At 44.6% G+C, this 12,015-nt stretch overlaps 1 protein-coding gene across 4 annotated transcripts; it reads left to right on the top strand.

The window, feature by feature from the left end:
* Positions 1-565: 565 nt before the first annotated feature.
* Positions 566-11,878, top strand: Su(var)2-HP2. 4 transcript variants are annotated; one of them, XM_032436978.2, is made up of 10 exons: positions 566-910; positions 971-1,135; positions 1,218-1,373; positions 1,440-1,790; positions 2,172-2,324; positions 2,404-2,652; positions 2,726-6,907; positions 7,018-7,137; positions 7,198-10,610; positions 11,125-11,878. In XM_032436978.2, the coding sequence occupies exons 1-10, from the start codon at positions 856-858 to the stop codon at positions 11,512-11,514; spliced, it is 9,234 nt and encodes a 3,077-aa protein (XP_032292869.1). In that variant the 5' UTR covers positions 566-855; the 3' UTR covers positions 11,515-11,878. The 4 variants fall into 4 exon arrangements, with proteins under 4 accessions (XP_032292869.1, XP_002049864.2, XP_032292871.1 ...); XM_002049828.4 differs by having other exon boundaries at positions 7,015-7,137; XM_032436980.2 differs by lacking the exons at positions 2,404-2,652; positions 2,726-6,907 and having other exon boundaries at positions 573-910.
* The last annotated feature ends 137 nt before the right edge of the window (positions 11,879-12,015 follow it).

Raw genomic sequence — 12,015 nt, 5'->3', positions numbered from 1 at the left:
TTTCATAATTTCGATTACAGTTCGCAGCGCGTCAAGCTGTTGTGTGCGCGCTTGTGTGTGTGTGCATACGAGGTGTACACAGATTAAAATGCTGTAGAATATACTTTGGGTATGCTCAAATAGGCGCAACGCAGACTGACAGTGATGACATTTATATTAGCTCATTGTGAAAAATAATTCTTTATTTATTAAGTCCTAAAAAAATTGTGCAACAAAAAAAAAAACTAATTACCAAAGAAAACGAAATTTGCATCCCCTGAAAAAACTAGTATTAAAGTTGAGCTGAGTCGAATAGTATGATTTGTTATTCAGAGCCGAAATAACAAAGTATACAATAGTCTTAACAAATGTTGATTCATTAAAAAAAAATTGTACAGCTATATTTTGAATGGACACTACAAAAGTCTTTCGGTTGGGTTGAGAGTTTAATCTTTATTGTAATTGTTGATATTATTCATAATGCACTGTTTATTAAATGTCCACTACGAATGAATATCGCGCGATTTTTAATTCCATTGATTATTATCGATTTTTAGCTGTATGCGAACTATCGAATTGTGCCATCATTATCGATAACAAAGGCTGCATATTCATGAAATTTTTCATGTGCGGTCCTCAAGCACCTTTTGCGATTGATAATGTATTCAATATTTGATGTAATATTGCGCGATGTGTTTGTAAATTAAAACTCGCTTTGCATGAACAGCGTCCGATTTTGCTGCACCGTTGCTATGGTGCGCAAATTCATGCTACAAGCCGACAGTGACAAACATATATTTGAAGTGTAAATGCAAACGCAATAGAGCAAAAAGAAAGGAACAGAAAAGATATATACAGACAAAACTATTTAATAATATGGAGGATATAGAAATAGAATATCTTGATGAGTACAAAGATTTGGTGCTGCCAGGTGAGTGTTCCATTTGCAATGTGCGCTTCTTGCCGATTTTTCAATTGAATTTTATGCAAGGTATCAAAACAAGCAGCGAAGGACGCGCATCGAATCAAGCGTTGATGCGTTTGCCGCAACGCCGACGCATTTCATCAGACTCGAGCGGTTCTTCGTCAATAGATCCGGATATTTTTCAAAAACTATTTGACGGCAAGTTTCTTGACGACGAGCTGCTCACTGAAAGTAAGTATATTTAATAAATAATAAAGTCAAAAATCTTATTCATGCTTATTTTGTGCGCGTGTGTGTGTGTGTATGTAATCAGGTGGCACAAATGAAAAAGGAAGATTTCGGCGACGATTAAGTTCTTCATCGAGCGACTCCAACGATGCTCTGGATGCGTTGTATAATCGACAAAGCAGCCAATTCAGGAACAATAGACGCGATCGCTTAGAATCTTACGATTCCATAGATGATTTGGGTATGTAATGCGTTACAAGTTGTACACACAAGAGTTCACGGCTTATCGTTTCTTATTTTATTTCAGGTGATGCGCTGATGGGCCAAACACACAAGTCGCCGTCAAAGGCGGTTGACTTTGCGGCATCAAAGAAGTCACTTAGTGACGGCTTGCATAGAAGCACTGGCAACGCAATCGGCAAGTCGAAGAGTGCTGACTATAAGCTGCAGGCAAACAAATACAATTTGTCTGATCAATTAAAGCCACGGAGCAAGGCTGATTTCTTCAAGCCCGGCAATAGGCCCAACGGCAGCAGCAGCAGCAGTACCTCGTCCAACACTCATCTGCTGCCCAACAAGAAGAAAGCTATAACCATTATCAAAGCTAAGAAACCGACCCTGAAGCCGCCTAAGCACGAGCCAAAAGAGGATCCACTGCGTAAGTAAACCTCTTCAAACTATCTATCGATTGGCGCTCTGCTTTTTAAAAGATATTTTGAAATCAAAGCACTTTATCAAGTCTGTCGTTAATAGCTAAAGATTCTATATATTAACTCTTTTTTCGTCCGTTTTTATACAAAATATTTTCTTGAGGAAACTGAAAAATGCCGTATTACAGACAGAATTGAGCATCTCACTTTTTGGTTAAAGATGCATTTATTCCTTTATTACTGAGATTTTTGAAACTATCCTATAAAGAGCAAACTTTTGGCTGTATGAGACACTTGCTTTGCGTCCTTTATTGTTTGACACGAAAATTGAGCGTGATTGTTAATCATAAAATAATATTTCAATAAATGTATGTGTTTTTGGTTTGCAGATTTGCAGGACTTCTCAGACGACTCGGACAGCGATTCGTCTTATGAATATGAATCGGATTTTTACGGCTATGGCGATTCAGATGATGATGGCGAGGGCTCTAAGCAGGTTATTGATATATCGACAGATAGCAGCACGGCTACATCATTGGCGGGTAAGTCAGCGTTAAACTACTAGTTGATACTGCCAACCCTCTGATTATATTTATAATGTGCGTAAAACAAACCGTGTAGACACTGTGACACCTGTTGTTTCCGAAGACGAGAGCCTGCAGCAGCAGCAGCAGCAGCACATGCCATGCGGCGATAATGAGCGACTGCAATTGTATTTAAATAATCTAAGTAGTGCCGAATCGCCACCCTCTAAACACAAATACACAGCTAATGCTAAGAAATCGCGTTCCCATGAAAAACAGTCTACGACTAAAGCGCAAACAGATAACGATCAGGTTAATGATTCCGTTGATCAAGCGGTGGCAAAGGGTAAGTTTTTCCTAATTCCTTTTCATTTTAGCGTATTTCACATTTATCACTTATTTCGATTTAATCTTTGCAGCTGAGCAGCAGCTTGACGGCCCCTCCAGCAGTACAGGCCAAGGGAAAAGCTGCAACGAGTCAGAAAAAACGTCTCGCGCCGATTACGTAGACGTTAATTTAACTTACGAAACCTTAGAGCGCTTAAGCCTCAGTCTCGCCGAGCAAATCATTAACATTGATGTAGAGCGCTCCAAGGAGTTCGAAAAACGTTCCGCTTCCAAGCCGCGCAGTACATCTATCCCTAAACTAGTGGACCCAACCATTGGCTTATCTTCCTCCAAAAGTCACGTTCGCAAGCTGACATACTCTAGCGAGAATTTAGATAAGGTTGCACCAAAGAAAACCGAGCTGCGTCGGGCTAAAAGCGACAGCGCCTTTCCGAAGCGTAGGCGTCGTCAGCAGGCAAAGACCAGGGCCGCCACCACAGAGGAACAGAACAATTGTGTGCCGCTGTCGCTGCCAACAATAGCCAACGCTGAAAAAATAGGGCAAGAAACGAAAAATAGGAGTGAAATAAACAAAGAAGATCCCAAAAAGCCAGAAAAAATAAAGCGCAAGCGTGGCAGACCGAGGAAGAAACAAAACATTAGTAAGACAGAAGTAAATGATGCTGTCTCGAAGAATCTGACTGAGCAACCTAGTGTAGTTCCGTCAGAAAATGAAAATAAAACTGTCAAAGTGAACGAAGACATTAACTTGAATTTAACAACCGACGAATCGGCGTATAAAACTCCTGAAAAGTCGAAAAGGGCACAACCGAAAGAAGAGTTACACACTCTATGCGCTGCGTTAAAAAAGCTGGCGGATGCAGACCTTAAAGCTCCAACCGATGAAGCAGAAGCAAATAAGACGATAACTTATTTAGACCCTGAGGACGCAGCGTTCTTTGAGCTTCAAGACAGATTAAACGATTCGATCAAGAGCGCGTGCGGAGCATTCTTGTCCCACAGTCCTGCTGAAATAGCAGAATTAACCCGGGAAATTAAAGCAAAGGATAACATTTCCCGGAAGCAAGTCGTTGGGAAGAGACTGATGGATACGGAGCCAGAAATTTATAAAAGCCCACGGCTGATCAGTGCTGGAAAGTGCCTTGGGGAAAACAGTGTTAGTCAGAGCAAGGCGCAAGGAAGTGCTGGGCAATGCATGGGGGAAGACGGTGTCAATCAAGAACGTGCTTTTAAAAATGCAAGTGCAATTGTAAAAATGGTTGCAAATAATTCTGAAAATGCAGATACTGAACATATGGATATTAATATGCGGGATACAGCTGTCCAAGAAAGAACGGATACGCCAGCCCTGGAAGAAATGTCTTCTCAAAAAACACTCGATTTTAATGTTTCTAGAGAAAGAGGGAAGGATATTGAAGCATCCGATGGGAATGTGGATGAACAAATAACCAGGGAAGAACCTGCAAAAATCGATGAACTATCTGAACAGACGTTGCCTGGCAAATCGTTGGAGACGAATTCAGAAAATGTATCTGAAAAGGACATAGGCACTGAAAAATCTGAAGAAAGTAAAAATACTTTGATAGCTGAGATAGACACGCCTGAAGAAGTAACTACTAAGGTTGATTTGCAACAAATTGACGAGGAAATGGGTGATGATTCAGGTGAAAAACCTCTAATGACAAACCCCATTACAAATATCCCAGCTGAAAAGAACCATTTAAAAGCAAATAAGTCAGATAATCCGGAAAACACAATGCAAACGCGACGCTCTGCATTGGCCAAGGCTAGCCCTTGTCCAGGGAATATGTCTCTCGTAATATCGACAGGTCGGGAGAGTCGTAGCAGTAAGCGATTGCTTAGAGGCGACAATAACGCGGTATTAAACACCGGAACACCGCATCGCAATACCCCAAGGCTCTTGGAAAAGTCACCAGCGGGCAGCGATGCGTCTGTACCATCGAAAGGAAACCGTAAAGAAAAAAAGGACAAATCTATCGGCGACTTGTTAGCCACAAGAACACCTCAAAAATCAAATGTAGACAATAATATAGAAAGAAAAACTCGGAAATCCAAACACGAGATACCAAAGCAAGAGGAATCCTTAAACGACAGGCCACTTCGCAGCTCAAAACCGTCTGAAACTACTGAAAACGAGAAATCGGAAGCAATTGATAAAACTCACAAGAAACCGAAAGAATCGCCGGCAAGAGCTCCTCAACCCAATGATATTGATAATACACCAAAGGAAAGAAAATCTCGCAGGTTAAAGCATAGGTCAAAGATCGAAAAATCGCCATCAAAACAGATGGAAACGGATGTATCACATACAGAATCTTTACATAATCCAACGGCTTTGGCACCAGAATCCATCGAACAAGTAAATAATGAGGATTCCTCAACAACGGCTGGGGTTCAAAGTGTATCATCAGCATCTGCGAGTGAGGTTAATAACACAAAGGAAACTGATACTGAAATTAGTTCGACGGAGGACAAAGTTATTAAATTATCTGCAGGTGATCAATTTGCAACAGCCGTTGAAGCTGAAGCTGTTTTAGAGCTCGAACTACCTACAACAACGGACCTCAATGATAAGTTTAAGTCAACTTGTAGCGAGGACCAACCAATTATTCCAGAAAATCCTCCTGTCTTGCTAAGTAAAGACGAAGCAACCTCTGAAGGACAAAAGGGTACAGAAGAAGCAGTCGCTTCCGACATTGTTAACAGCCTAGATGAGACAGCAAAGGGGAAACTTCGCGCAGGATTAACTCGAGAAGTGAGAGATCTTATACAGGAGGCAAAAGAATGGGAAGTGGAATCAATTGAAAGCCATGGCCGATCCACTCGATCAAGAGTTGCAACTCCAGTTCCATTAAAAGGGAGACGCGTTAGATCACGGGAACCGAAGTCCGCAGAGCGCCCAGCTAAAGATCAAAACAAAACCGCAGCAGACACAGAACCAACCTCAAGCGACAGCACAGTCAAGGAACTGCCAAAGAAAGGGCAGAAGGAAGCAATCAAGAAAACCAAAAACGATCCTTCTGAAATAGTTAATGAACCAGCAACGCCACTTAAAGCAGACACAAGTGCTCAGTCGGAATTTGATAAAACCAGCAGTGACTTTCAGGAAATAAACGCAGATGAACACATAGAGAAACCTGCACCCAGATTTGCAAAGCAGAAGCGCAGGGCAGCGAAAAATATTAACAATCAAACAGACATTGTAGAAACTGAACCAGCGCCCGCTAATTCAGTTACGCCAAAGATTGCACCGACCAATGATTCCAGCACACCATTTCCAAGCACACCCAGCTCAAGCTCTTCAGGCAGTTCACGCCGTAAGCTGCGTATTTTATTGAGGAAGGTAGTGCCACGCTCCAAAATTAATTTTAGCCAGAAACTTGAAAACGTACAGGAGGGCGATGAAATTCTTAACTCGTCTTCGGATCAGCAACCTGAAGAGATCGCCTTGGAACAAATTTCTGTGGACAATCCACTCGATAATCGAGGAGATTTGGTTGTTAATGAAGATTCAGTTGATCAAGCTATGGATAACATTGCTGACCCATGCATAGCGCACGCTCAAACCGATATGGCAGGCGATGAGGCTGACACTAGTCAAAGTGGGCCGGGGCAGAATTTGACGGATCTACCCACCGGACAAGTTGAAGTCAACCTCGAAGGTGACTCATTAGAACCTGAAACAGACCCAACGCAGACTGCAGTCATCCAGAAAATCGACGAGGCTGCAGACGATACTTCAACTGGGAGCGAAGTGCCTATTAGTGACCAGCAGACAATTTCAACGGAGAATGCTGAGAAGGAGCTGTGTCCGGAGCAGGAGTCTGCTGACCACGATGTTCATCGTGAGCAAACTCAGTCGGAGACAGCGAATGAAGAGCCGCAACAGGAGGAAAAAACTGCTGACGAGGATCAACCGCAAAATGAGATGGAAATTGCTAAGGAACAACAGCAAACGGAAAACGAAGCTGCTGAAAATAATGAACAGCAACATAATATGGAAAATTCTCACGAAAATCCGAAACCGGAGAAGGATGCTTCTGACGACGGTCAACAGCATTCAGAGGAGCAGCCAAAAGGAGATAATGATAATGATAATTCATGTCAGACAGAAACAACAGGTGTCACGGGAAATGTTGACGACGCCGGCGACGATGAAGAGAGCTGCACAGATTCCGTGAGCTCCAATCGAAAGCTCAAAAATCGCGAAATGGATGCCTCCCAGCCAGACGGTTAATAGCTATTACTAGAATATAATATAAACATGATATCTTTTTACCGTTCCAGCTCGTTTACTAATATTTAACTTCTTTTCTCGTAATCCAATTTTTTCTTTTAGCAGCAGCCAAACGCAAGAAAACGCTACAGGCAAAGGAATCGCACGCAAGCAAGGGAGCTAGTAACATCACCGCTATGGCACCGCCAGCTCCACCTAAAAGGGAGTTGTCTACTGGTAAAGCTGGTAAGTTTTGGAGAACTGCCAAAGTGTTGCCCCTGAAGTACAGTAAATGCATCTTTCTAGTGCTGCGACGTCTAGGAAAACCTCTGCAGACTGATGTGCAGCCTACACAGAAGCGTCGGAAGCTCGCGAGCTCAACCGTAGAGCATCAGGCCAAGGCTAGTGACAAGGAGCCAACTTCGTTACACAAAGCTATAGAGGAGCTACGGGACGAGGCTAGGAAACATATGTTAGATGCCAAAAAATTGTTGGCACAAGAAGCCATGCAAGGCGTGGTTTCGGGTCAAACGGCAACAAAGCTCAGCAAGAAGAAAGAAGTGAACAAGACGCCGCCAGTGAAATCGAGTTTGTCAACGTTGCTAAGCGGCGATGACTCAATGTCGATAGACAACTCGGTAATAATTACCAAAACTGCAATAACAAGTACAACGGAACCCTTCAAGAAGGTGGAAACACCATCAACTCCTGTCAGTGGTATAAACATCTCCGTCTCATTGGTGCCTGACGGCAACAAGCTGGCGAGTTCACCTCCCAAAAAGACGTTAACTCAAGCCGAAACTGTAAGGAAGATGATGTTAATGAATACACCCTCAAAGACGGTGGATGCGACGAAAGAACCTGCAAGTGTTTCCGAAAAGACCTTGGCACCTTTAGACTCTGGCAAAAAATCAAAAACCCGTAAAGCGGATGCCGGCGTAAGCACTACAGACAAGCGAGCGTCCCTACCTGCCAAATTATCCTTGCCACGAAAAACAGGGAAAACAACAGCTCCCATTGAGGCTATCAAGAAACCCATATCAAAGGTGGAAACTAGTGAAAAATTGGAAACTGAACAGGCAACACAGCCAGCAGAAGCGGTCATTAACACTATCACCCCCAGAAAATCATTTCCACAGGCGAAAAAATTGGAAGCAGTACTGGCAGCACCTGCAGCCAGTCCTAGCGTCGAGGATAAGGATATTGGGGTGTCCGCAGCTACAGAAAAACTGTCTGAAGCGAAGCCCGCTAACAAAATGGAATTGCGAAAAGTCGCAAACAAATCGTTTGGAAAATCAAAGTCAAAGGAATCGGTAACAGCAGTGGAACAACCGCCTATTCCTTTAGCAACGAATCCCACTTCGGACTCCCGCGACTCGTCCAATGAGCGTACAAAGCGCTCTTCCCGCATGACAAAGTTATCGCTGACGAACTCAAAGACTTCGACACCGGTAACACGCGCCTGCAGTCAAATACGCTCCACGACTGCCACGCCCACGATTACGCCTACACAACAGCGCAATGCCTCCAACGAGCGACAGCAGCTGACATTGCCGCAACTGGTCGGACAGCTGCCGCCAAAGCCGCAACGTCAATCCCGCAAGAGTCTCAAACTGGCCGCTGCTGAGCCTCAGCCGCCGCAGCCTCAGCCTCAGCCTCAGCCTGAGATCCCTGATCTGGCGCCAGTTCCGCCATCGCGAAAACGCAAGCTCCCAGCTAAGCCCGTTACGGACGTAGCGAGTGTTAAGCGTCAAAAGGAGCTGCCAGTCATACCGGACACATCAATTGCGTTCCCAGTGCGGATTACAGCTGCTTCCACTGTCACTGACAAGGGCAGTGAAAAAGCGGTGCCTGTACCAGAAACGATTACCAAAGCACCAGCGCCTTCAATACCATCGGAAAAGCCAATGCAGAAACCCAAGGAGCTGCAACTGCCCTCACAGCCATTACCACAGAAAACGCGAAAGTTGCGCGTGCGTCTGAATCGGAACATGATTAAAAACTGGGTTTTGGGCTTGCAAGAAATAGAGCCACCTCCAGAACCAGATCAAGCACAGCCAATAGAGCCGCCAACAGCTATAGCTCCTATTCCCGGAACAGCTGCAATTCCACCGACGAAGGAAGCAGAGCCAGCCATAACAAGAGCTCAGCCGGTTGCACAAACGCAACTGCTCAAGGCGCCGGTGGTAAGGTCCATGCCCTTGCCAGTGCCGCTGCCAGTTCTGGAAGTAAAAGCGGAACAGGTAGAAGTGGAAGAACAGCAACAGATCTTGCCCCCAGAGCAAACGGTGCAAATGGAGGTTGATGTGCCCGTTCCAACTCTCTCACAAGTTGCAGCCAATATTTCCTGCTCCGTGAACACCTGTGCGGCGGCTCCAACGCTTATTTCGACGGCGCCGACAACGCATGCGGATATTAACTGCAGCAGGAGCACCGCCATCAGCAGCACAACCGCTAGCAGCACGACCATCAGTAGCAACGCCACCAGCAGCACAATTCCTTCAGCGAACAGCTTAAATGATCAGCACACGTTTGGTACAACGAAAATGTTTTCGTTTTTGTATCCATCACGCTATCAGCGCTCTTACGGCCATGTGGGTCTTGACTTTTGCTGTCCAAACCTGGACGGGCCGATGCAGGCCATTGATCCGACACGGCTGCACTCGAAAGTGGAGGTGCCGGTGCTGGAGCTGCCGCAGTACATGGTCATCTCGACAAAGATCATCTCGAAGCAGGACAAGAATATACCGCAAAAGGTGCGCGCCAAGCTCGAGCAGCTGGCGGCCAAGGATGGGCTACCTTGTGTCATCCAAACAACGGCGACATCAACGACAGCTCCCATAGCAACGTCCACTGCGACCTCAGCTACGCAAGTGCCCACTCCGCCAAGTACGAGCAACATTGATCCGCTGCCCAAGCAGCAGCAACCGCGTAACACGAACTTAACCAAAAAAGTGCATCCGCCTAATGCTGCTGCAGCTACACCGGGCACTTCAGTGCCAAGCTCACAATCTGTGTCCAGCCTCGTTTCGGGAATGCTGCAGCTGCCGTCCATTTGCCCCACCGACAAGCTGCGAGTGGAGCTGCAGACACGCGTTCAGCTCTTTGATGTTGTGCTGCAGAGTCTGGCCAGGCGAGCTATTTCAATGAGCGTGTCGGAGCGGCAGCAGGTCATAGAGAGGATTGTTAGGACAAGCACACTGCTACCGATTGATGTAGACGTGGGCACCAAGCTTCTGGAGAACTATGTATATTATGTAAATGCCGTCACCAATACCATTTCTGCGCCCATGCCACAAATTCGTGCCGTTGTCAAGGCTGTTGCATCAACGCCCAGCTCCACACCAGCCAGCACCAGTAACTCGGTGCTGGCTAAGGCATTGAATACAAGTCATGCTTCGCCAGCGGCGGGGGTAAACACTCCACCAGTTGCAGCCGGTAGTCTGCGGCAGGCGGTATCAGCGCCAAGTTACAAGCCTCCCGCCACCAGTCGGCCCATTTACGATAAGGACAAGAACATTATTGGTTATCAGTACAAAACGCCCAAGTTAACATTAGGCTCAACGCCAGTGCGTGCTCCAGCAGCGAGCAGCACGCCACGTGGATCAACCGCGAAGGGCTCTCTGACAGCGGCATCAGGAATAGGCACACCAGTTGCAACCGTCAGTCAACAACAGCGTTCACGGATCCAAATGAAGCCAGCTGGAGGCAACAGCAAGGTAAGTTTCCCGACTATTTCAGTTTATATTCTTGCCGAGGGTATTATTATTTCGCTGACCCATCTGTCTATCTGTGAGTAAATGTGAGTTCAAATCCGATAACAGCTGTTATCTAACGGCTGTTAATGTTAATGCACGCAGTTATCGGTACATACTCGATTATTCGGTACTGTTATGTCGCTTTCAGCGAACTTTTCGAGTTTACGGGTAATGAAAAACTGATATGCTTAGGCAATACATAATATTACTTTATTTTTCGTTGTGAGAAAAACCAGATGAGGCTCAAGACAAGGGGAGCATATTTTGCTAATAATTTAGGGAACCTTTTAAATGAATAAAAAAAAACCGATTGATGGGGAAATGATTTAATGTTATTGTTTTTTTTTTTAATCTATGTATATCAAATGTCGGCTGGGTGCAAGATTCGGGGCATCTCGGTGACTCCCGACTAGAGCGAGCACTATTGTTTGTTAAGATAAAATTCACTATTCTAACTTATTATTGTTAATTGCAGGTTGCCGGAGCTAGTTCGGCGACAACACCAGTGGAAGCTGAAATTGTCGCGAACAGAGTGGGGTCTGGCACCATAAATCCGTTTAATCCATCTCCAGCGCAGAAGACCTATGCACGTTCCACAAAGAGCTCAGCAAATTTGTCAAGAAACTTAGCGACGCCCGTCGGCGTGGTGAATGGTGTACCTGTACTGGGAACGAAAGCGGCATCTTCGCCTGCGTCAGCAGCGCCCGCCATTGCGAGCAAAGAGGTGGGATCTAATCGTAATCTGTTCATCGTTAACCAGGTCCTCTCGCAGCCGGAGGAATGCATATTGCCGGATACGATTCGGGCGACGGATGCAGCTGCCGAGATAAAGGGCGAGGTGGAGGATGCGGAAATATTAACTTAAGCTAAAAATATTCAGTAAATACATAATTATAAACACAACATTAAACTATGAAAAGTATTTTAAGTTACTTTACCAAATGCACGAAACCTACATTTCACACACACACACACACACACACAGAAAGCATATGTAAAACATTTTTTGTGGGCTTCGTGAAAGATTGTTGAATTTCAGCTTTCCCATTTACCATAATATTTTTTAAAATAATAAAATAACAATTACTTAGTAACCGAAAGCAAGCAGGAATGAATTTGGTAGATTTTTAATCAAATACATTTCCTAAAAGAATAGCACATTATAGGCTGCGTGTGTATCTCTCTTTATTGTGAGCATAAAGCCAAATAAATGCGATCATAAGCTTATAGTTGCTCTTGCATAATAATTAAAATTTAAAACTACAAATTACTTTTAAAATAAGAGTGGACGTCGCAATAAAAATTAAGTCTAATACATAAGATAAATTTAGCTGCTCTTTAACAGTACTAACAGAATTTCATTCAA

Source organism: Drosophila virilis, chromosome 5 (genome assembly GCF_030788295.1).
Source record: "Drosophila virilis strain 15010-1051.87 chromosome 5, Dvir_AGI_RSII-ME, whole genome shotgun sequence".
In the NCBI taxonomy this organism is placed as follows: domain Eukaryota; kingdom Metazoa; phylum Arthropoda; class Insecta; order Diptera; family Drosophilidae; genus Drosophila; species Drosophila virilis.
This window is presented reverse-complemented; position numbering and strand designations above follow the sequence as displayed.